At 45.4% G+C, this 26,742-nt stretch overlaps 1 protein-coding gene across 1 annotated transcript in view; it reads right to left on the reverse strand.

The window, feature by feature from the left end:
- Positions 1–26,742, reverse strand: part of LOC147662647 (zinc-binding protein A33-like) — a 90,359-nt gene that overhangs the window by 32,469 nt on the left and 31,148 nt on the right. The window contains exon 2 of the mRNA XM_086951025.1: positions 2,598–2,875. Within this exon, the coding sequence (XP_086807151.1) occupies positions 2,598–2,873 (276 nt within the window). The 5' untranslated portion in view covers positions 2,874–2,875. The remainder of the gene's footprint in view (positions 1–2,597; positions 2,876–26,742) is intronic.

Raw genomic sequence — 26,742 nt, forward strand, 5'->3', positions numbered from 1 at the left:
TGAACTGGGCAGGAGCCCGCCTTAGGTGTTGAGTGACGGACAGCTGGTAGAGTTAAATCCCTGGTTAGAGGAAGGGTTCTAACTTCTGCCTCGATACGTCACCTGCCCCAGGGTCCTCCCAGGAATTTTTGATGTCCCATTCGCCTGCCTAGGCCCCGAGGAGGGATGGCCCTATGTTGAGGTTCTAGGCCTAAAGTCAGGCCCGTGTTAAGGGCATTTAGGCTAAGGTATATGCCCCCAGGTTCAAGGTTATTTAGGCCTGGTTTATTTCAGGTGTTCCATCCGGGGCTAACGCCGTTGATGCCACTGAGAAGCGCAGCTGACCCTGCCTCATGATAAAGGCCTATAACTAATGTTGAGGCCCTCATGTTTTCATGCTCAATGAAATGTTCTTTCAGTGTTTCATGGAATGGTTTTCCTATATATATATTGAAATGTGTTACTCCTGGTACAGGGAAGAGTGATTCCAGCTTATTGCTGCGGCTAATGAAAAGTTTTACATTTGAGAACACGTTTTACATCCACTGAACTGTTTTACATTGAAAGAACTGTGGTACCCCCCATTTAATGCAATGCTTATTCCTGCTGACGGAAATGTGTTATTCGGGCATAAGTAGCTTTATTCCTGCCTAGATCTTTACTGCCATATCCAGTCCTGCGTCAGGAATTGTCTGGTTATGACCCATGTTAATGAGCCGCCTTCCTGTTCTATTACAGGTGTTCCTGCTTGATGTTAATGCTGGGTGATTCCTATTCTTTTTGCAGGAGACGCCAATGCCAGCTATTGTGGGTTCTTACCCCTAATGTTTGATTTTATGCATAATGGGCTTCCACGCCTAGTATTTTCCTCCCTCATATGGATGTCGCTGACGTTACATGCCAAGTGCTAAACTTTTTATATTTCAGCTAGACACTATGGACTTGTTTACTGTTTCAGCCTTGTTCCCAATTACCTTGTAAATAATCCCCCCCCTGGGTATATGCTGCCCTGGTGCTCGCTAGCGCCCTGTTGTGATTACGGCCTATGTTATGTTTTCCTTTGCAGGTTGGAGACAATAGAGAACTTATTATTTTTTTTCAACTCAAGCTGGTGTCCTGCCTCTTTTGTGGTGTGCCTGATGAGTCGTATGTGGGTACTGCATGGATGCTTCACATGTCCTCCGAAGTTTGGCCTGCCCGCTCTGCTCCATGCTACCCCCCTGGAGATTTGGTAAACCCATTTCTTACAGCATTGATTGGAGCTGTGCGTGGGGCAAGGCAGACATCTGCAAGAACGCCGTTGTGGTGGAATCGCAGAGCATTTTCGGTAATCAATATTCGATGTGGAGGACTTTGCAAAAATGTTCAATAATAATTAGACAATACAAGTAAATGTTTTTCACATAATTATGGCATATTTACCGAAAATACTTTTTACACAAGGAATGCGGAAACGCCAAGCAGATGTGGCGGCTGCTGCCTAACGTCATAGAGTTTATGGGTCGTTTCAATCCACCATTAAACTCGAACCATGTCCGCAACTGCATTTCCAGTGGTAAATAACAGGGCGCACTGATGTCACACCTCAAAGCCACAACGGTTCTATCAAAATAGGAACTAGAGACAATACGCATTCTCGGTTGGGGATAAGTGGAACATATTCCACATAGTGCGATGTAGAAAGTAGAGGTGTAAACGTGTGGGAGCAAATAGAACTTCTGCCTGCAAGGCCCCTTAATCGTCAAACCCTGTTCAAAAGAACACAGAGACAAACAAGCCCGCGAGTGGTGCGCACGCTGCATTCCCTCGTATGTTATCGACTGCATGAGAAAACAAGTGGTGCGCGCGTGCGCTGCTCGGCTGCCGGAAACAGCAAAACTACACAGGGGCGAGGGAGGAGATGGAAAGTCAATAAGCCCGGGAGTTGTGCGCGTGCGCTGGAAGGAATTTAAGGAATGTAGCTGGCTCACTGCAGGCTGCTGCTCGCTTCCGAGTCCCCTATGCCATGGGAGTGATAGTTTAGAGGAAAGGTGGAATATGCACCCGCCTTTGGCCATTTGCATGCTTTCATTATGGAAAGCTGCACGCAAAGGCCAATGGAATGTGTGGGAGGAGTCCGACCCACACTGAGCAGTATCTTGGAAGTCTGGAGTGAATCCAACAGGCCCTCTCCTAGAGCAGCGCGGCGGCTAGGCAAGACCTAAAAAAGGCTGTGGACGGCTCAGCTTGCTGAAAAATGTATTTTAAATTCAACTGAAGGTGGTACACTGTATTTTGAAGTACACTGAAAATGTTCTTTACCAACTCTCTCAACTCAATAAAAAGAGAACACGCATATTCTGAAATTTAAAGCATCATTTTGTAGCTAATACTTAAGCTCCTTGCAGAATCATCTTTTTAAAAAAAATATTAAATGGTATTTTGCTGTTTGCTAAATTTAAAGGCCTCTGCACTTTTCAGAAGAGAGAAGTGGTGCTACATTACTGAAGCCTATAAAAATACCTACTGACTGAACAGCATCACCGAACACCGTATTTTCGGAATTGTTATCTTACTAATATGTGGTTGCTTCTAGATACTTTTCCTTCACATATGCACACTGGAGGCTCATGACTCACCTGCACTTTCTTCCGATGCTCTTCAGTGCTACACTGCCTTACCCGGTCCACCACCCGGGCCAAGATGTAGTTTGTCCGGAAGGCTTTGTTCGGAGACTCTCTGCGGCAGTGGGGACAGGAGGCCACCTTCTGACTAGCCTGCCAGAACTTCAGGATGCAGCCCTTGCAAAAGTGGTGCATACAGTCCAACATGACTGGCTCGGTGAAGAGGTCGCAACAGATGGAGCAGGTCAGCTCCTCCCTCAAGCTCGGTTCTTGGTACCGTCCAGCGGCCATGGCTGTAAAAAGACATAGTGACACACAGTAGGAAATACAGACTCACCAAACAGAAACGGATTACAAAGCTGCAAATAATACAGAAACAAAGACAAGGGCCAATTCAAACAGGCAAAATTAACTGGATCATGGAATTTATTCTGGTATATTTCCTTCTTTGTATAGAACAGATTTCAGACTTTTTGTGGGTTCACAAACAGTCCCAGAAGTACTCCTGGAAATCTACAACAGCCTCATGTAATAATGTGGATTTTCTAACAGATGCAAAGTTTGCATGAGTAAATCATACTTTATATGTGCATTCAAAAGTTTATTGTTTTTTTTACTTTTTTCCACAGACATGTTATTTTTTCCTGGGGAGACATTAGTTATGCCGCGTACCCACTATTAATGCAGTGGGTGCCTGCAAGATATTTGTGAATACTAAAAAAAAAAAAAGTTTGTGGCTGTTCACTCAATTTAACCTTACTGCCCTTCCCGTAACACACCCTTTCACTAAACTTGAAATGCTGTCAAATCTATTAAACTGGCAGATTTTGCACCATCCTATATGGAGTTTGTATTTTGAAGTTGCCCCGATCCTGATTCTTTAAATCCCCACATATTGCTTTCTTCAAACACTGAAAATTTAGCGAAATGGTCCCACACGGAGCAATATGGACCCTGTTCATCAACTCAAATATAGTACAAGGATTAACTCAACTTTACATCAGAAAAGGGCAGAATAATAGGGCTAGATATTACATATCAAGCAGGTCTGTGCTAGATCTGGATTGTTGTTATTAGGAAATAACAGGAATTCTGTCTTGGTGGGGTTTAGCTTCAGGAAGGCGTTGGGACATCCAGATCTGAATGAGGTGCAGGCAGTTTGAGAAGTTGGAAGTCTGGAGCAGGAAAGATTTTCAAGTAGAGTTGTGTATCATGAGCAAATTGGGAAATATCGAAGCTGTTATCTGTAAGTTGAGCCCCAAGGGTTATCATGTTGAAGGTGTGGAAGGCAGGGGCTAGTATGGAACCCTACAAGACCCCACAGGTTATAGGGTTCTATTAGGACCCGGAGGTGCTCTTGTTGGGTGGAAATTTAGGAAGAGAACAAATGTAGATACTGGTAGTTGATTTTACACATGCGGCTGGGTTTCTAGGTTAAGAAATGAAGATGATATCAGGAATCTATTTTACAGATGGGATCAGGTCCTGTGACCACACTAATATCTGGGAGAGGGTATATAAGGACTCCATGTCACACTCAAAGAAAGATACCAGAACACAGGGTATACAAATAGGTGCATATTGGACTGGGTATAACAACTGTGATAGGATACAGGGATTCCATGTTACATCTGGGGAATGACAACTGGCCCCACGTTAAAAGGACTTAATTTCACAAAGGAAATATTAAAGGGAACTCAGATGTATTATTTGGGGCAGAATAATGGGAATCCATGCTACACTTGAGAACCAATAGCAGATAGTGTTCCACATCACATCTGGGACGTAAGACAGGAACCGAACTTTTAGGGTTGCCACCTAACTCTGTTTCAAAGACTCAAAGGAGTGAAGATCTTGCTTGTTTCCTTCGTGATTGCCCAAAAAAGGGCAACTCCTCCGGGTACCCACAGCACTACGTTGCACTTAACTCTCCCTTTGAAAGGTGTCACATCTCTCCTTAAGTCCAAGTTAGGAGAAAAAATCACTAAGGCCACAGAAAGGAAAATGCTACTTACCAGTATGCATCTGTTCATGGCATGTAGTGCTGCAGATTCACACACTGTGCATAGATCGTCATCTGGTGTTGGGCCCGGATGTTTGCACCTTGTTGATGCCCTGGAAAAGTCTTTGGAAGTCACGAGATAGGCGACTCCTCCTCTGGACTATAGTGCGCATGGGCATTGGCTCCATCTTCAGATCGTTTTTTCGCCAGTTAGGAAAATGATGGAGTTTTGTGAGAAACAGAAAAGCTGCCCATGTATGCTGTATCTAAATAAGATAATACTGGAACAGATAAAGGTAGCCGGGGAGGCGGGTGGGCGGGTGTGAATCTGCAGCTCTAGATGCCAAGAACAGATGCATTCTGATAAGTAGCATTTTCCGTTCGAGGCGTATGAGCTGCAGATCACACACTGTGCACAGATTGTATAGCAGTACTCAACCTTAGTGGCGACCACCAGTATCTGTTGCAGAAATAGTGTTTTGAGTACAGCCTGGTCCACACTAGCTTGTTGCGTTGCTTTGCTTGCACATCTACACAATAATGTTTTTTGAATGTGTGTGGTGTAGACCATATAGCTTCTTTACAGATTTCATCGAAGAGAATGTTCCCTAAGAAAGCCATTGAAGCCCCTATTTTTCTGGTAGAGTGGGTTTTAGGGGGAAATAGATAATGTACGTTTTGCTTTTTGATAGCACTTTTGTATGCATTTGACAATCCACCTTGCAATTACAACTTTTGATATAGGATTGCCTTTATGTGGTGGTGAGAAGGATACAAAAAGTTGTTGAGTTTTGTGAAAATGTTTTGTTCAGTCCATATAATAAAGGAGTGCTATTTTTACGTCTAGCGTATGGAGAACGCTTTCTGCGACTGTTTGTAGTTGCGAGAAAAATATTGGCAACTCTACAGACTGGATGAGATGAAAGGGAAAAGTAACTTTAGGAAGGAATTTGGGATTTGTCCTGAGAACCACTTTGTTATGATGAAGTTGTAAAAATGGTTCTTGAATAGTAAGTGCCTGTAGCTCACTCACTCTTCTAAGGGAAGTAATGGCCACTAGGAAAGTGACTTTCCATGTAAGAAATTGCAATTCACATTTGTGTAGAGGTTTGAATGGAGGACCCATTAGTCTTGCGAGAACAATATTTAAGTTCCACACAGGTGAGGGTGGTACTCTGGGTGAAATTAGTCTGTTGAGTCCTCCCATAAAAGCTTTGATGGCAGGTACTCTGAATTGTGACAAATGTTGTCTGTTTTGTAAGTAGGCTGCTATAACAGAAAGGTGTAACCTAATAAATGTGTATGCTAGGTTAGATCTTTGGAGGTGTAGGAGGTAACCTATGATGTGTTGGATTGACACGTCTAAGGGATTGATGTTGTTATTGTTGCAGTATAGAACACATCTTTTCCACTTGGCTGCATAGCAAGCTCTAGCGGTGGGGCACCTAGCATCTCTGATAACCTTCACCCTGACTGCATGAAGGTTAAGGTAACCAAATTCAGGACTTCAGGAGCCAGATCGCTAGGTTGAGCTGTGCTGGATCTGGGTGTCAGATCTCTCCATGGCTCTGGGTTAGGAGGTGTGGGGAGAGGTGTCGCTTTTGGTGCGGGACTACAGATAGTTCCAGTACTGTGGTGTACCACGGATGTCAGGCCCATGTTGGAGCAACTAGGATGAGAGTCAGTGAGTGTTGCTGCAGTTTGAGCACCACCAGTGGAATGAGTGGGAGAGGCAGAAAAGCGTACGCAAATCTGCCAGACCAATTCATGCATATCGCATTGCCTTTGGACAATGGGTGTGGATACCTGGCAGCGAAGCTTGGGCATTTGGCGTTTTTGTGTGTGGTGAAGAAATCCATCTCTAGCTGCTTCCACAACTGGAAAAATGGTTGAAAAACTTGCCGATGAAGTTCCCACTCGCGAGTCTGTTGCTTGTGATGACTTAACAGATCTGCTATGCTGTTCTGGACTCCTGGAACGTGCTGGGCTAGGAAAAAAATGTTTTGAGGAATAGTCCATCTCCATATGCTTTGTGCTAATTTGGAGAGCTGCAGGGAGTGTGTCCTGCCTTGTTTCTGTATGTAATACATTGCTGTCATATTGTCTGTGCGGACTAGGACAGCGTTGCCCAGAATGTGTTTTTGGAACGACTTTAAAATGGAAAATGGCTAGTAATTATAGGTGATTGATGAGGAACAACCTTTGTTGGGGTGCCTACTTGCCCTGAATGGTATGATGTAACAGATGAGCGCCCCAGCCAGAGAGCAATGCATCCCTGTTAGCACAATCTTTGGAACTGGCTGGATGAACGGTTGCCCTTTGGAAAGGTTTTTGGTGTTCCACCACTGCAGAGAGCGATGTGTGCGACCGTCCACCAACACCAGATCGGTTAGCTGACCTGGAGCTTGGTTCCACTGTTGTGCTAAACATTCCTGTAGGGGACGCATCTGGAGTCTTGCGTGGGGTACTATGACTATGCAAGAGGCCATCATCCCTATGAGTTGCATGAACATTCGAGCTGGAAGAGAGTGTGGCCGTTGAAACTTTGTGATGAGGCTTTGTATGCTTGATATCCTGGCTGGACTGGGATATGCAAATGCCTTTGATGTATTTATTGTAGCCCCGAGGTATTGTTGTATGTGGGACGGTTGTAGGTGAGACTTTGGGTGGTTTATGGTAAACCCTAAGTTGTGAAGCAGTTGGATTGTGGCGCGAGTGTGCTGTACTGGTTGTATGACTTGGCTTATATGTGCCAGTCGTCTAGGTAGGGGTAGGCATGAATATGCTGCCTTCTTAGATGAACCGTCACTACTGCTAGATACTTGGTGAAGACTCTGGGCACTGTGGTGACTCCGAATGGGAGTACCTTGAATTTGTAATGCTGACCGTCTAGTACAAATCTGAGATATTTCCTGTGAGAGGTGTGAATGGGAATATGAAAGTAGGCGTCCTTGAGATCTAGATTGGCAAGGAAACCGCCTTGTGCAAACAGAGGAAGGTCCTGTTGAAGAATGACCATGTGAAAATGGTCTGATGGTACGTAGAGGTTTAGCGGTCTGAGATCTAGTATGGGTCTCAGAGATCCGTCCTTCTTTGGGATGAGGAAGTATAGGGAGTAAACCCCTGTGTTTTGCTGATGCAGGGAACTGGTTCTATTGCATGTTTTTGCAGGAGGGAGAGGATCTCCTGTTTTAGCAGTGATAAATGTTCCAGTTACATTGCGCGCTACCTGGGTGGGATGTTTGGGGGCGGGGGGTTGGTAGCAGTCAGTTCAAGACTGTTTGAACGATTTGTCTCCCCACCTGTCTGTGGTGATGTTGTTCCAGACAGGAAGGAACTGTAGTAATCTTCCCCCCACTGGTGTGGAATGGTCCAGGGGAAGAGGAGGGAAGTGATTGGGTAGGGGTGGAGGCAGAGCGGGTGTTGTTGGTTTTGCCTCTGCCTTTGTTATTAGTACCTTTGTAGCCCACTCTTTGGTAACTCCCTTGTAAGCGTGGAGGGGTTGTCAGAGGAGTAGCCTCTGGAGGTGCCTCTGTAAGAGGAACAATGAAAGGACCATCTGGGAGCTTGCGTTTGCAAAGCTCCTATTGATTTAGCGGTGTCTGTGTCTTTTTTCATCTTTTCAAGAGATGAATCCACGGTAGGTCCGAACAAGTGTTCCTGGTCAAATGGCTGGTTTAGGATGGAAGTTTGTACCTCAGGTTTAAAACCTGGGATACGTAGCCAAGCGTGTCTACGCAAGAGGACACTTATATTAAAGGCTCGAGAGACGGGGTCTGCGATGTCTAGAGCTCAGCGAATGGAGGTATTAGTGATAAGCTTACCCTCTTGTATGAGGTCGTTAGCCTTTGTTTTATATTTGTGGGGAAGGTGTTGCAATAGGGTCTCTAGTTCATCGTAATGCACCCTATCATACCTAGCTAACAAAGCTTGAGTGTTGGCGACACGCCATATGTTAGCTGCTTGAGACGCTCTGCGTTTGCCAGAAGCATCCAAGAGTTTGGACTCTTTGTCTGGAGGTGGTGCATGCCCTGATGTCTGAGAATTAGCCCTCCTCCTGGCGTTGGAGACTACTAAAGAATCAAACGTTATGTGGCCCTTAATGTATGTTGGGTCTGTTGGGGCAGGCTTATATTTCTCCTGTATCCTGGGGTTGATGACCCTCGCCCTAACTGAGTCTTTAAACACTTCAGATGCATGTTTAATAACCCCTTTTAGCATGGGTAGGATGGAGGTGTCCGCCAACCCAGATACGGGTAAGCTCCTAGATTTAATGGAAGCTCATGGCATGCACCACCTTGTGTCTAAAACTACGCACTTAGGAGGGCACATTTTAGATGGGCTTTTCTCGAACATTTCACCAAGTGACGTGGAGGCACTCCCATGGACTGACCACAAAGCAGTATTCTTTAAGGTTAGGGCTAGGGAATTGTGGAGGTGTCCCTCTCATAAAGCCACTAAGGTGACGTTTCGTCGTTGGAGTAAGGTAACAAGGAGTGGCCTAGGGGCGGCCCTGGACCATCTCTCTCCAACCTTAGACAAGGATAATGAACTGGCGGCCACTCAATTTAATGAGTGGATTCAAGGTGCGGTAAATTGTGTTGTTCCGGAGCAGACCGCGATGCAAACAGGCGCCCTTCGGGGAGGCCATGGTATGGCCCCGAACTTAAACAACTAAAAGTTGAATGCAGACGGTTTGAGCGCCTCTGGAGAGTTGAGTACAGCAAAACCAGTAGAGACACATACAACCAAGCCCTGAACAGGTACAAGAGGCTATTTTAGCGGCCAAAAGGGCGTATTTCACTTTGAAAATTCAGTTAGCCAGAAACTCCGCCAAAGAGCTGTTTAAATCCGTGTCTTCTTTGACTAGACCTCAGCAGGGTAGTGGGTTTAAGCCTGATCAGGCGTTTTGCAAACAGTTGGCAGTTTTTTCCACAATAAGATGCAAATCATATACGACGATGTGGCCAGTTCATTAATTTCTCAATTAAACATAAGTCAACCATCTTTGGAAGAAGAAACAATATCGAATAAGTTGCAATGTTTTAACCCTTTATCAGAAGAGACAATAATAAATATCCTAAAATCCATCAAATCCGGCTCGGCCTATGATCCATGTCCACCAGCCATTATGCATTTGGCAGCGGAGAGGATTAGCGAGACTCTTACGTCTCTAATTACCAAGTCCTGATATCTGGCGTCTACCCGGTGGCCTGGAAGACAGCTAGTATTAGGCCAATTCTGAAAAAGGCCACGCTGGATCCCACGGACTGTAGAAATTACCGACCCATCTCAGGGCGGCCGCTGGTAGCCAAGATTCTGGAAAGGTTGATTAAAAATACTTTAACTGAATACCTGGACATTAACAGGTTACTGAACCCATCCCAGCATGGCTTCCGCCCCAGACACTCTGCTGAATCTGCCTTGATTGCTGCGTCGGAGGGAATTCGGACAGTACTGGACGGGGGAGGGAGGGCCATTCTTTTGCTCCTCGACTTGTCGGCCGCATTCGACACCGTGAATCACACGGTGTTGGTGCGGCGACTACAGGAGATTGGAATAAATGGGGTGGCCCTTGCTCTCCTTTTTAAACAGCAGGAAACAATGTCTGAACTGGGACGGTCTACAATCTGACTGTTTTAATCTACCCTGCGGTGTTCCGCAGGGCTCAGCTTTGTCACCAACACTGTTTAACGTCTATGTGAGACCATTGGCCAGGCTAGTAAGGAAGCATGGCTTCACTCTTGTGTCGTATGCTGACGACTCACAGCTGGTGATTTCCATCTCCGATAAGCCTGAGCAAACAGCGAAAGGATTTCATGCTTGTTTGACAGACGATATGGAGTGGATGAGTCAGAGCTTCTTAAAAATCAATACGGACAAGACAGAAGTGATTGAATTTGGGAATGGACCGCCGATGTGGGGCAATCATTGGTGGCCACCGGAAGCCGGGGAATGTCCCTTACCTGTAAAGAAAGTGAGGAATTTGGGAGTCATCTTTGATGACAAACTTAGTATGTCAGCTCAGGTGAACAGTCTAACATCAGCCTGTTTTTTCTTACTTAAGACCCTGAGAAAAATCTTCCCTTTCATTCCCCTGGCACTTCAAAAAACAGTTATGGCGGCCCTTTTTATGTCCAGAGTGGACTGGGCATTGATAGGTACCAAATCAACAAACTTCAATCTCTGCAGAATGGTGCTGTTCGATTGATTCTAAAGCTTCCAAACCGCCATCCCACCACTCTGGGTTGGAGAGCATTACACTGGCTCCCTGTCCACCAGAGAATTGAGTTCAAAGCACTCTGCTTGGTGCATAAAGCATGGTACGGGGGAGGTGCGGACATGCCTTTGCGCAACTTACTCTCGGCCAATCACGGCCTGATCTGTGTGCCCAGGTACAGGCGAGCCAGATGGGGGGTCCTCCTATTTTCCTGTTGTGCAGCCCAACTGTAGAACAAACTATCAGTTGCCCTGAGACAGCAGCCGAACCTTCTATCGTTCAGGAAAATTCTAAAATCTCGGCCTTTTAACGCGGGTAAGTGTCTGGTCCTTCCCCACGCCGTGCCTCATTCACACACCCCAGAGCCAAGACGCTTCGGCATTCGAGCGCTTTATCAGCTTTTATATAACATAACATATATAACATATGTCATCAGAAGAGTCACCATCGTCTGTTCATGGAGGAGATGGTGTAGGAGAGTGGTGAGAAGGAGGAGGAGGAGGAGGAGGAGGAGGAGGTAGGAGGAGGAGGTGGAGAAGGGATCCTGAGAGGAGATGTTGCAATGTCCCTCTTTTTAGGTGGTGGAGCCGGTGCAGGCGAGTACAGTGGTCTCTTTTTAGAACTGAGAATCAGACCAGTTTTTGGATCTTGTTGGAGAGTCTTTTGAGTGGGATCCGGTTTAAAAAGTTCTTCTGTGGGAGGAATGTCTTTCGGTGCAGATTTTTTCGGTTCCGAATGCTTGCACAGCACTGACTTTAGAGCGGTTTTGTGCTCCTTAGGCTTGGAGCCGTGAGGTTTTGATTTATCCATTGGAGGCTGCCGAACCGGTTGTTTCTTTGGTCCAGAGTCTTTTTTCAGCTCCAAAGACTGAGTGTCTGTAATCTTCGACGACGGCGTCTTGGTTGGCTCCAATGGTTTCTTCGGAGTGGATGGATTGGTGCCGGTAGGCTTGGGGGCGGAGTTCGTCGATGCGGAGGCAGTAGTCGGCACCGACGAGGATGGCGGTGGTTTCTTTTTCGGTGCCAGGGTTTGGGTATCGGCATCGAGGGCAGGCTGACTCGAGCCTGAAGGCTTTGTTGTGTGCTTCTTGGCCAGGCCGGGAGGTGGGGCGTGAGAAGCTTTTTCTCGGTCTGCACCTGGGCCCGAAGGTGAAGGTGTGACCGAAGTCTTTTTCGGTGACGGGGGGAGGGGGGGTTGGGGGGGGGGTCGGGGTCGATGTTAATACTTATGACCCGCTGCCCAGGAGTGAGGTCTTCGACGTCAGAGTCATAATTTTCGGTGGCGCTGACAAGGCCTTCATCGACCTGCTCCTGATCTGGGACATAGTCACCCTCCTGGAAAATGTCATCGGGAATGGAAGTCGGCGAGCGTGCCATTGTTTTCCGAGCTTGGCGATCCCAAATGGTCTTTTTGGAACTGAAAGAGGCACAAGCTGAACAGTCCCTGGTCTCGTGCTCTGGTGAAAAGCAGAGGTTACACACCTCATGCAGATCTGTGTGTGGGAATTTCGACCCACATTGAGGACACTTCTTGAATGGAGTCCTTTCCACGAGCCAGATGTATAGGCCCAGGTAAGCCCGAAGGCCTTCATTGACGACCGGAATCGAGGACTTCGAAGTTGTTGAGATGCGCGACGATGAGGGATCGCGATCGAAAACAATACCGTAGAAAGAGTGAAGGATTGCGTGTCAAAAATAGCGTCGGTAACAATATCGAGCTGGAGCACGAGAAACACATCCGATCCAAAAATGGCGGAAAAAACAATCTACAGATGGAGTCGATGCCCATGCGCACTATAATCCAAAGGAGGAGTCACCTATCTCGTGACTTCCAAAGACTTTTCCAAGCCAACAAGAAAGTGCAAACATCCTGGCCCAACACCAGATGGCGATCTATGCACAGTGTGTGATCTGCAGCTCATATGCCTTGAACATATCCTTCGAAATATGGATACGTCTTGATAGAAGATGAAGAGCTTTAAATGATTTGGAAAGCAAGACACTGTAACTATCCTGATACAGAGTAGCGAATGAGTATATTATATTCTTCTGATGCGGATGACACCCAGCTGATGGTCACCTTTGATGAAAATGATGACTCAAAAACTAGATTGACAAACTGCCTGACTGAACTGGCAATTTGGATGCAGGACCATTGTCTTAGACTTAATGCTGACAAATCTGAAATTCTACTGTTCGGCAGAGGCACACATGTCTGGGACAACAGTTGGTGGCCGAGCGATTTGGGCTTGCCTCCTAACCCAACTATAAAAGCTAAAAACTTAGGAATAACACTGGATAAGGATTTATCCATGAAATCTCATGTTTCCATAGTCTGCGGCAGAGGCTTCGGCCTCTTGAAGATGCTCAGACGACTATTTCCTTGGGTTCCGACAGATTGCAGGAAAACACTAGTCCAATCACTATTGATGAGTAGGTTGGACTACGGTAATTCACTGTTTGTGGGAATGGCAGACTACCTATTTTCCAAATTGCAGTTGGTTCAGAATGCCGCTGCCAAAGCCATCTGTAATAAAAGAAAATACGACTCAGCCAAAAAATGCATGCGTGAGCTCCACTGGCTCCCAATGAGACAACGAGCCATTTTTAAACTGTTGTGTATTTCACACAAAGTACTTCACAATACAGGCCCCATCATCCTACATGACATGATCAGATTTCATAAACCCTCTAGAAACCTACGATCTATGACGTCAGGAAGAGCATCCATCACCCGAGCTCGGACTGTCAGGATGGGAGAGAGGGCCTTCTCTCACATTGCCGCAACAAAGTGGAACGAGTTACCTCCTAAACTTAGAACTACTGACTGCTTCCTTTCATTTAGGAAACAACTAAAAACATTCCTTTTCCCCAGGCCAGATCAATAATTTCCAATCAGTGCCGCCGTTAAGTCACTTGCAATTCTTCCTCAGCGCCGTGATGTCCTTTCAGGATGAATGTTAGCGCTTTACAAATAAAATAAATACAAATACAAATCTGAAAAATCAGAAAGGGAAAATACTGTTGCAGAAAAGAGGAGCAAAAATCAGAGACACAAAATGAGCAATTGACATAAAGAATCATTCTCAGATTTAAGCTATCTTTCCAAGGAGCAGAACAAGAAATTACTTCACAGGCTAATCACTGAAAACCATGTTGGAGAGGTATGCTCTGACAACACAAACTGGAAAAAAATACCATCATGGTTAGGAAGGAATACAACTCTAAACTAAACTGACCACAGAAAAATGTTGTCTTCTTTGTGTGGCAGGCATAAGAATCGAGACGGAATGCTTAACTTCCTATCCTTGTGGCAAACTGGTGTCTCTGATTCTCTGTATCACAGAACTCATTCCTTCCACATCTGAGCCCAATATTGAATCCATGCACAGGGCAGCTATCCACCATCACAAACCCGTTTGGGGTACTGCAGCTATGAGCATGCCAATGGCAGCCCATGGTCTTGGGCGAGGCAGACAGAGAATCCTTTCTGCATACCAAGCGCATGCACTATTTTCCCTTTTGGGCAATAGCTTTCTTAACCTCCACTACGCCCCCAGCGATGGGATGCCTGGTCTTCACCTTGGGGATGCCCAGTAGGGGTTATCTCACAGGGAACGCCAGGACGGGTTCCCAAAGCAAGCGCTAAGAGACCTGTCGGTGATTTGGCGCTATATAAATCGAAATTAACATAACATAACATTTTGTTGATTGAGAACCGGATGACAATGCCACCACCCCTGAAGAACGAAGGACACTCTCTGGTGAGTTAAAACTCCTCACCCCTCATCAGCCCCCGTCATATACACACACTCTTCCCTATCACCTGGGAAGCAAAGATTTTCCAGGATGACACTGACAGAATGATGACACATCAAGGGGGCATGAATTGCAGAAGCATCTTCCCACAAATGTTGACTGTATGGCTAGCCTTTCCAATGTATCAAAAATTAAAGATAACCTTAAAATATTCTGGCATCACCGATTTCTTATCTATTTATTTAGGTTCCTGATATAGTGCCTTTAAACCCTAGACACTCGGTGGCTAAGGCATTACAAAACCAGAATACACAATGAGCCAAGCAAAAAATGGATAACAACAACAGAAAACAAGCATTTACAATGCAGTGGTTTCGCCTTTGGAAAAGTTAGAGCTATTGGCATTGTAAATGACAAAATTTGTATTTATGTGTTGGTTTTGAAAATAGATAAATAAATGGCATTGTCATTTACATTACCTGCTCCACAGCCTTCCTCAGCGGGCTTTACATGCTCTTTTGCATGGAGGGCCCCTACGAACTTAGTCGGTGCACAGGGCCTGCACCTGCCCAAACATCTAGTCCACACTGCTGTTCTGCAGTAACAGCTCCTAGGTTTTCGGAAAGGGTATGGCTGTCCCCCCGCTGTTGGGAGGTTACAACCCTCGCGTTCGTGTCTGCATCTAGTATTAGATTGTAAGGAACCCACCATTTCACGCAGCAGAAGTCTGTACTCCACACTCTCGGGCACTTGATATTTTGTGGGAAACGACCACCCAAACAGATCTGTGAGGGGAGTAGTGCCTTTGTTCACTGTTCAGGTGAAGCCGGCCTGAGGAAGTGGGCATGTGCCTGGTGTTCAGTGATAGGTAGCAATCCCACCGTCCTGATCGGGTCTGAACCTGTTGAGTATATTGACCTGAATCTGCTGCTCAGAGGTCGGCAATACCTCCTCTTGTACGGGTCTGCATACTGACCAGAGACTGACCCGAGGCTAACACTCGGCCCTGGGCAGACGCGGATATTTTAAACTGGGTCTGTGCTGAGTGCTAATCAGCAGGGGCACACACTGGTCTGTGTCTAATCTTCAGGCGTATGTAGCAATCCTACTCTATATGGGTCTGTGTTGAGTGGTAATCAGCTGGGTCATACACGGACCTGGGATTGTGCTGAGTGCTAATTGGCAGGGGCACACACTGGCCTGTGTCTAATGCTCAGTGGTAGTTAGCAGTCCTATTGTATACGGGTCTGCGTTGAGTGGTAATCAGCAGGGGGGCGCACTGGTCTGTGTCTATTGGTCAGGCGTAGGTAGCAATCCTGCTGTATATGGGTCTGTGCTGAGTAGTAATTGACAGGGGCATACACTGGTCTGTGTCTAATGCTCAGGGGTAATTAGCAGTCCTACTTTATATGGGTCTGGGCTGGGTGCTAATTGGCAGGGGCACACACTGGCCTGTGTCTAATGCTCAGGGGTAATTAGCAGTCCTAGTGTATATGGGTCTGTGTTGGGGGTAATCAGCAGGGGCACGCACTGGTCTGTGTCTAATAGGCAGGCGTAGGTAGCAATCCTGCTGTACTACGGTCCGTGTTCAGAGGCTTTCTGCAGGAGCATATAATGGCCTGAGTCTAATGGTCAAGGATTGGTAGCTGACCTCCGCTGTATTTGGGTCTGTGTTGAATGGTAACCAGCAAAAGCATATACATATGACCCTCTTAGTACGTGCTCAATCTCACAGCATTGAGTCCCTTGGCTCCGGGTGGTTCACAGAACTTTATCATTCTCTTAGCACTGCCGCAGCGAGACTTCCAGCAGTACCTGCTCATTGCCACGCTACTCGAGCCCTCTGCTCCAGGGCCGGTACAGTAGCAGCTCATTCGCACAGCATTGGAGTCATTTGCTCAGGTCCCTACAATACCTTTTTATTCTCACAGCTTTGGAAACCAGCGCTACAGGGTCAATCTCACGGTACAGAGATGCCCTCAGCTCACCCTGCAGCGCCTGTACATTCTCACCTACCAGACACCTCTACTCCACCGAACTCCTACTTGCACACACACCCCAGTGAATGGAGTACCATCACACTGGGTATTACGGATCTGGAGGTCGTGCCTTCCCCTACCTCGCTCCTACAGCCTGGGACGAGCTGCCACTGCACCTCAGAGCCTCCTCCTGAACTCCACAAGAAACTGAAGACCTGGCTCCTCTCCTAGCCCTGACCCTGGCTCGGCCCACACAGCGCCTGGATAACCTCCGGTATGAGCTTTGTGCTAAAACAAATGGACAGCACTGGGCTCTCCGAATCCCTCAGCTTCAGTACCCGGCCTCACAGTGGATTCTTCTATTCTTTCTCACAGCAGTGGAGTTTCTACACATGCATCGTTCCTCCCAGTATCTAGACCCCCCCTCCCACCCGCCCTTGTGCTCAATAAGCTCCACACTCCTCGCTCATTCGTCGTAGTTCTAGAAACTCTGCTTCAGGCCCCTTGACATCATCATTCATCCATCCAGCACACTACATTCGCATCTCCCTCACTCGTTCATCGCAGCACCCGAGGGCGGCCCCTTCCTTCCACACTGTTGGCTCCGCAGCGCCTTCCCTCTGCCCCCGCCCCTCAGGCCGCCAGCCCCTGAAGTCCCTCGGCACCTGCCCCGTCACACTACCTTCTCATTGCTCTCGTATTACGGACTCCCCCCTAAACAGGAGCCGCGGCAGCTGCTGCAAACGTCGGCCAGATGTAGAGTCCTCGCAGGCTGGAGAGGGTGGCCTTTGTTCCACTTGAGCCGCCACCAAGAGGTGCGAGGAGGAGTTAGAGATTGAGAAATTGGCTTCTCTCCGCTTTGCACCTGCTCTCCCTGAAGCCAGGCAGCGCTCCACGAGACAAGCCGAGCACCCTCGCCCCATCCTGCTTACACCCCCCGACCTGGCAGAGCCCCCTCCCTCTCTAGCTTGACAGCAACCAGTAACATTTCTTTGCATTGTATCCCCTCGAGCCAGATGGTTGACTAAACCCCATCCCCCACCCTCACAGCTGAGAGCCCCTTCAGATAGGCCGCGTGCTGCGAGACCCTTCCTTGTGGTCACCAAGCACTGGACTCACCCCTCCAGCCAAGCACTGAAAACCACTTGCACACGAGGGAAGGAAGGCAAGGGCGAACGGACAATGCAACCCCCTCCAACCAGCAGACAGACAGACCGACAGACTCCCTAGGCATCTAAGGAGCTGCGTCCCGTTCCTACAAGACCGAGCTGAGCAGACACATCTCCGGCCATCGAGTGGAGTCCCCTGACGGCCTGCGAGGAGGCCAGGCCACATGTCCATTACCAGGCAGCAATATTGTTGGTCCTCACAAACTAACAACACTTGCAACACAATAAACTGGTACTCTACTCCCTGACAGCAGCTACCGAATTTTGCAGGTAGTCGCAGTCTCAAAACATCGGTAGAGAAATCCAGGTACCTCTGGTAGAGGCTTTTTATTCTCTTAACGAGAGTCAAACCCAATCAAGAACAAGCACCTACGGGCACACGAACAGCGGGAGGGGTGGGGCGGGAACGGACAGCGGGAGGGGGGGGCGGGAAAGGCACAGACAGCGGGAGGGGGGGGGGTGGGAACGGCACACGGTCAGCGGGAGGGGGGACGGGAACGGGCACTCACCTGGACTTCTTCCGGCAGCGGTCGGCCTGGAATGAACAATACAAACCTAAAAAAAAAAAAACAACTGCCCACCGCCGAGATGACGCGCACAGAGGGACGGAGAGGGAAGAAATCGCGGGAACGCTCACGAATCTGGTCCGGCCATGACGGACAGATCTCTGTTCCAATGGCTAGCCTCCATTTATGGAGCTAGCCAATGGAACAGAGGGCGGATTCCCAAGCCACATAATATTCTCATTAGGTTTTCGCCTGCGCGAAAAGCTGCGCAGTGCGCAGCTTTCACTTAGGCGAAACCTAAAAATAGGTCTTCAAAAGACGGTGTCATCTTGTGGTGCAGAATTAGAGAAAAACAAAAATAAATGTACATATTAAGATATGTAAGGATGTGCTTCATGAGGTTCCTTCAAAAGCATATAATAATGTAGCATAAAAGAGATATACCACTTAAACAGAACTTTGGTGCACATGCATCATTGTGAATTGCATTCGCAAACTGTGCGAAGCGCAATTTTCGGCCGTTTGCGAATGCAATTGACAAAATTGGGATGCATCATGTTTTTCGCAATTTTAGAAATCGCAATCATGTTGCGATTTCTAAAATTGCGATTGCATTTAAGAAATCGCAATTTTAGATTTCTTAAATGCAATGCATGAACATTTTAAATTTGCGAATTCGCAAATAGGGAGAGGTAAATTACCATGAAGTTGACCTTCATGGTAATTTGAGAAAACTTTCAAAAATGCACAAAAGTGCATTTTTGAAAGTTTCATTTTACACACACACACATGCCCTTGGGGCATGTGTGTGTGAAAAATGCACTTAAAGTTAAATTTCAGGGGTGCAGAGGGGGTCCTTTGGACCGCCCCCCTGCACCCTTGAAATTGCATTTTCAATTTGCGATTCGTAAATTGCTAATCTTAAATTGAAAATGACTTCCCATTGATTCCTATGGGCCTTTAGGCCCATAGGAATCAATGGGAAGGAATTCCTTAATTGCGATTCGCAAATTGTGAATCGCAATTAAGGAAATTTAAGAAATCGCAAAAAAATTGCAATTTCTTAATGCATAGCCTTTTGCGATTTCTTAATTGCGATTCCTTAATTTTCGCAATTAAGAAATCGCAAACGGCAACAATGATGCATGTGGCCGCTTGTTTCTTAAAGCTCTGTTTCCAAGGGCCATATGTATCATCATCCAGTTTTGCGATTCTGAAATAGCGATTTTTTAGAAATCGCTATTTCAGATTAGCAAAATGGGATGTAGGTAGAAAATTTCCCATTCATTTCTATGGGCCAGGAGGTCCATAGGAATGAATGTGAAGTTATTCTAAATTTGCGATTTGCAATTTGAGAATCGCAAATTGAGAATTTCAAGGGTGCAGGGGTGTCCAAAGGACACCCTTTTGCACCCCTGAAATAAGCATGGGTGCACATGTGGCGCACATACATGCCTAAGGGCATGTATGTGCATCACATGGCACTTTGAAAAATGCAAAAATGTGCATTTTTCAAGGAATTCGCAAATTACCACCATCTTGAAGTTGGTGGTAATTTGCGATTCCTTAAGGACCATTTGCATTTTTTTTGGCTTCATACATTGCATTTAAGGAATCGCAAATTTTACGATTCCTTGTTTTGCACCAGCTTTTCTTTGATACATTCCATTTAGCAAATTCGCATTCGCAAACGCAGAAATTCTGAGAATTTTGGCATTTGCGAATGCGAATTTGCTTGATACATATGGCCCTAAGAGAGCTGAAGATTTTCAGATAATGTATTCAGGATTGTTCACATTCCTTATATATTATGCATGTCGTCTTAAATGCAGATCAACAGTCCATGGTGAGCCAACCTAGTCAAGACAGAACTGTCTAGACCAAGATGAAGTAGTGTATCAAGCCCGATGTCAAGAGACGTAGTAGAGGTGATAGTCATTGGCATGAGACTCAAGACCTTTAACTGGATTCACCATTCCGCTATGAGTGCTGGTTCTTTGCTTCGGGAGAGAAGGAAAAATTTCCTTTTTAAAGAATTGACTTTAGTTTCATGTTTACCATCCAGTTCTGTATATTTAAAAGAGAGATGGTAAGAGTCTTGAGGATGTTTCAGCATTCTGTGTTGCATATTGTCATCATGTGGAAGAAAATAGGTAACATGTTTTGTTAGCATATCGCCTAATGGCTCCAAATAAAGACCGAGGAGCACAGAGGTGAGACCGGAGTCCTGCATTACTCCACAAGAGACTTTAACAGAAGTAGAAAAAGAGTTTCCTATTTGATGATGTCAAGGACAAAGGACTTAAACCAGCCTTTAACAGCCATTCTGTCTATTGGCAGGGACATCTTAAGGATTTTGGGGGCCCTGGGCCAAACCTATTTGGGGGCCTCTATTAGGAACAGCTTTGAGTTTATGATTCAATTTCAGCTCTTTCATACCCTCTATAGCCAGGTTACTAGAGGAGCAGACGCATTCTGGTCCAAATTCCTGATCTTATGTTCAGGGATTGTGAGGTGTGTTTTTAATATTGTAACAACAACATCTCACAAATTTTACTGCAAAAAATGTCTGTGACATCCTCCCAATTCTCATAAGTGAGGTCCCGTTTTGATCTAAAAGAAACTTTTTTTTATGGATGTTGCATGAAACAAACACAATTCTCTGTAAAACGTCTGTAATGGACTCTCACACATCAATCACATTAAAAGTAAATTTCAAAACATGGTATTTAAAACAATCTGTTTAAGATTTACTCGACGTTACCAAGGCAAGAACAGAGCTGTCTCTGTTATCAGGGGGCTGCCTGAAAGGCTGGGGCCCTGGGCCAGAGCCCACTTTGCCAATGCCTTTAAATGTCTTTGCCTATAGGAATTTTAAAGAGGGTATAGAGATCAAGAGCCTCAAAGGCTGCAGACAGATCAATAAGAACTAGGAAGCAGGAACCTCTTCATTAAGGAAACGTAAAGCATTATCCACAATTGTGGAAATGGAGGTTTCAATGCTGTGACACCTTAACCAGATTGGAAGTTGCCCAGGAGCAGATTGTTGCTGGTGTAGTGTAGTTGGTCGACCACACATCTTTCCATAATATCTCAAAATAAAGAAAAGCCTGTAAATGGTCTCTTTTTCTGAAGCACACACACCTTGGTCTGAACTGGACTCACAAGGGATTATTTTGGAGGGAATATAGTGAGAGCCTTGGTTTTGGAAGAAGGTTATAATTTGGAGCCAGAGAGTGGAGAGGGCATAAAAACAAATGTTGACAGTATTTTGTTTGTGATGGCAGTTTTCATCATATGGGGGGGGGGCATTTCAGATGGGTCAAATAGATTTTCTTCTTAAAACTAGGTTTTTTGTGTCAGATGAAGGTAACTGTTTGACTCAATCATCCCTTTGCTTCATGATTTTGTTTAAGAAGGTGTGGCTACATCATTGCATTTGGATTTTGCAGTGGGATGAAGGGCATCTTCTCTGGGTTGCTAATGAATGATCTGAAATAGTCTTCTGGGTGGGTTAAAGTAATTACGTTTTGATCTCTGGAAGGAGTTTTATCCTTGGTATAGACTTTGTTCATAAAGTTTGAGTTTTGGGAGGTAGGCAGAAGTGAGAAATGTTCTCAATGTCTTTTCGTGTGTGCTCAGGTTTGCACATTTTCACATCTAGTTCACCTCTGTAATACAGGCTTTGTTATCATGGTGGGTTGAACTACACTGGCTTTAATAGCCAAAAGCACATTGTTAAATTGCTTTGCTAGTTTGGCAGTGTTAACCTCAGACTATGAGGTTAGTTTGACAGAAAGGATCCGGGAGGATAGGGTCTTCCTTGTCGATGTGTTTGATGTCTTCGGAGTATACTAATCTGGTTAACTGTTCAGCATGTAGGAGCAGTGTTGGAGTAGATATATGGGAAGTGATGAGGAAGTGATTTGACTATTTCACTTGCGGAGGATGTGCAAGTGGAAGTAGGCCCTTCTTAGCAAAGATTAGGTCCATTTGGCTCCTTTTTTCGTGGGTGGGGAACATGCAATGTTGGGGCAGGTTATTGTCAGATAAGGATTTGAGTGTATATGATGGAGTGTCATTATCATTTCCCAACTGGAAATTGTAGTTACCTTTGAAAATGTGGTGACACCAAGAGATGAGTTGCTCCATGCTGTATTCAAGAAAGTCTTCAAGGAAGACCTTTTTGCTTCCATGTGGGCACTAACCCCTTCCGTGCTCATGACAAGCTCAGCTCGTCATGAGGCACGGTGCTCGTGTACTCATGACGAGCTGATCTCGTCATGATCACACCCATTAACATTATGGCCCAGAACAGCAGAAGATGATCTCAAGCAGCCAAGGTGTTAAAGGATGTTTAGACTTAACATTAGTTTGCAGTTTTAACCAGGAAACATTGGAAGAGGGAGTAATTGGGTGAGCGCTACATTAAAGTCATAGTCCAGTATGACAGCCAATTTTGATATGGTGCTAGAATTAGCAGACATACAGTTTAAGAGACCAACACCGATCTGATGAGTGAAGGGTGGCTCTGTGGTGAGACAATGTGATATTTGTGTGATTGTTAGGGCAGGCGAATCTTGGTTTCTGTTTTGGTAGCCTGGTTCTAAAGATTTTAAGGATATGATGTGGAGTAGTGCCCAGATTTGGAGAGTGTTGTGAAGTGGCAAGTGTATTTACCTGATTAATGGGATGATTGTGGGAACTTGGGGTGAGGTGTGTGCAAACAGATTCATGGGTGGGTGTGCTGGGAAAGTCAATGAATAGTGGAACTGTTTTTTTTTTTCTTTCTTACGGGAGATATTGCTCTGGAGCGCTTGAATGTTTTTGGTTAAGTGAAACAATTTCAGTTTGATAACCTGAGGTTTACTAGAGTGGAAACCGAATAGGTTTGAGGTAGGAACAAGGGCTGTTTGGGAATGTAGTAATAGGTGTGAAGGGACAATCTGCATGAGAATTTGGGTAGTCACGACCTTAAGAGGGGATTCCATCAGCCAGTTGCTTTCTTGCACCAGCAGCCATTTTCCGGTTTCTAACACTTTGGGCGAGAGATATTTTCAAGTTTTGGCTCTGGGTTGAGACTGGTGATGAGATGAATGGTTCCAAACCCCAAGAAGTGAGTAAGTGATGATGGAGTATAATGGGGATTAGGCAATGCTTAATTTGAGTCAGTGGTTTCCAGTGCTCTGCACCAGCACTTAACTCAACAAGAGCGCTTATAGTGCAAACTTGATCCAAAGGTATTGGAGCGATTTTCGTGAGCACCAGTTAAGGACAAATACATTTTTGTAGGAATGGGTAGATAGATGGATAGATAAATTCCTTTATTCGGCATTATACAAAAAACCATAAAAGTTCAGTTAAAAATACTAGCAATACAGACAATCTTAATCTCTATACAGAAAAATAGTAAAAAAATGGGTACAGGAGTGTTCATTACAGTTCATTTAAAATTCAATGATCCATTTCTAACCCCCACTTCTTTCCACTGATCCTCTGTTCTCTCTTAATTAAAAAAACTTGTAATGTTGAGCAGGGTAAAGGGGTCTTGCGCCATTTGTAAATGTAGGAGGGCAACCTTGGCATGTCTGAATTTCATTTTTTTCAGCCAGTTTATTAAATACAGGCGCCTGGGCAATAAATAAAAAGGACAGAGTAATACAAAATGAAGGGTATCCTGCAGAGATCGATGATCGCAGCCACAAGGACCCTTTGGCTCCCCATAATTAATAAAACCTGTTGGTTCAGCTAATAAATAATGTAAAATGTTGAGCCTAAAACGTGTTATTAAAAATCTATCCGGAGCGTTATATGTAAGGGCGAGGTATGGTTACAATCCTTCGCTAGACCTCACTAAGCTATAGGCTCTGACTGACTGTTTGCCCCATTCCATCTCCTCTCTAGCAGCTATCTTATAAGTAAAGAACCTCTTCTTCACACTGGCCTTTTCCCGGTCTACACCTCTGGCCGGGTCTGGGAAGAGGTCCTTGCAGCCAATTTTTTCAAGGGCAAACTTAAGCGACTTCAGCCAAGGAATATCCATTCCCTTGTCCCTGCCTAGACAGTCCATAATAATTTGACTGGTCAGTTCAGCCTCAGGGTTCTCCCAAATCTTGAGCCATGCTAACAGGGGTCTAGCTTGGATCCTATCCTCTATAAAGGCCACCCCCAGCTCTTCATGTGCAATATAGGCGGGAACACCCTTGGGACCCGTAGGAGCCTGCTCATAAATTTGTTCTCCTCGACCTGTAGTTTATCTAAATTGGTGAACCCCCAGAGCTCCGCTCTATATGCTACCTTAGAGTAGCAGATAGAGTTATATAAGATCATCATTTGCTCTGGGGACCACCGGCCCAATCTACGGCCAAAATTCCTAATTGCCCCTGTGCTTGACAATAACCTGTTACAACGCTACTCAAGTAAAATTTTAAAATGTAAACGCCTGTCCAATAGAATGCCCAAATAGGAGAAGGATTGCACTTTCTCCAATTTACGTTCTCCTATTCTATAATTAGAAGTTTTTCCTCAGATTTTTGCCCTGCTTCCATGACATATGACTTGGCTAGATTGGCTGATAAGTCTAGGTTTTTCATAAAAGCCACAAAGCCATCTATTAGTGTCTGTAATCCCCGTGGAGTACGAGCCAACAATACCGCGTCATCCGCATAGAGTAAGACTGGAATTGCTCTTCTACCCACTCTTGGTGAATCTACATTTAGGAGTAGTAAGGCTTCCTCTAGACCATTTATATACACAGAGAAAAGGAATGGGGCCAGGATACATCCTTGTCGTACACCACTCGTGCAAACGAAAGAGTCTGTACAACCACCCTCCATGTTAAATCTTACATTAGCCGATGTGTTCCAAAGTAGGGCTTTTAGGATCTTTATGAAATCCTGATCTGCCCCTAAATTGTTCAGTAGATCTTACAACTTCTCCCTATTGACACAATCAAATGCGGTCGTGAGATCCATAAAGGCCAAATAGACTGTTTCTGTGCCAGCGATCGTATATTTGGCCACCAATAAATAAAGATTTAAACATTGGTCTGTGGTTGATCTGTTGGCCCTAAAACCATACTGGACGTCGGAAATAATATACTGGTCCTCAGCCCAAGTCATCAGACGGTTAAGGACTACGGGTCCCAGGATTTTGGCGGTGGCATCTATGAGGGCGATTGGGCGGTAACATTGAGGATTATCTTTGTTACCCTTTTTAAAAATGGCACTATTGTGGCCAAAGACCACGAACGGGGGAGCCCTGTAGCTATGGCGGCATTCAATATTCTTGTTAAGATTGGAGCCCACAAATCCACTTTACTTAGGTAGAGGTCCGGCGGGATCCCATCCGGTCCTGGTGCCTAGGAATGGGTAGATTAAGTGATTTGCCCAGAATCACAGGACGTTGAGCCTATGCAGAGACTCGAACCTGGTTCCCCGGCACCAAAGTCGGCAGCTCCGCCACATCCTCTTCCCACTTGTAGGATGTAATGGTCAGTAGTTAGTTCTCTTATAGACGGCACTAATAGGAGTAATGGGCTGGTGGAAGCTGCCTCATGACGAGAGCCCCGGCACTTATTTTCTCATAAATGAACCACTAGGAGTAGGAAGTGTGAGATAATGGTTTCACTGACAATACTGGTATTAGTTCTAATATTAGCAGTATTGTCTTTCGTCATGGCAGAAGCTTTAAGAGCCTTCAAGTATTAAACAATGTAGTGCAGATAAATAGGTTGATTTTGGATGACTAAATCATGATTTTACAAATGATGTATTGATATATTTGAAGGTTACATTCCTTATTTTCGTAAACAGTTATCTTCAATTTGTTCCTGTACAGGATTTTTATATTTGCAGAGACAAAAGAAAGGGCAGAGGCTATCTTTTCATCAGGGTATGTTGTAAGTAAAAAAGAGAAGACCTGTTTTGATAGTGCCCAACTTGAGACTTTGATACTTATCACTGATTATAGTTTTAATTATTTGTATTAAGGGCTCTGTGTTTTTGATATTTCATGTCATTTTGGAAAGCCCTGGAGTGAAGACGATCTCTAACTTGTTTCCTAAGTCCATCCGTCTGATCTGGTAGGGCAGACTTACTTTTTTTGTAGATTTGAAATGGTTGCTTTTGTTGGGGGCAACAATAATTACAAAGTGGGGTAGGAAGAAAATGAGAAGTAAATCACATGGAAAACCACAAGATGTAAAATGATATATAGCAAATCTAATGGAACAACATGAATGGCACAAAACAATATGGAACAGAATCACACAAGACAAATGACATGGAGCAAATCCCAGGTGGAAAGTCACAGGGGAAAACCACATTGGGCAGATTACACAGAATAAATCATGTGTTAGAAAATGGTATGGAGCAAATCACATGTAGGTGGGACTTCCTACTGGCAAGCCAATCAGAGTTTAAGGGCAGAGTACTCTCGCCTGATCACTTGATGTCCACCCATGTCAATGTCTCGCCCTTTAATCTGCCTTCGTTTGGTCACTGTGAGGCTGTAGATGGCAATGGG

This window comes from Lissotriton vulgaris, unplaced genomic scaffold (assembly GCF_964263255.1).
Source record: "Lissotriton vulgaris unplaced genomic scaffold, aLisVul1.2 SCAFFOLD_2113, whole genome shotgun sequence".
NCBI lineage: Eukaryota > Metazoa > Chordata > Amphibia > Caudata > Salamandridae > Lissotriton > Lissotriton vulgaris.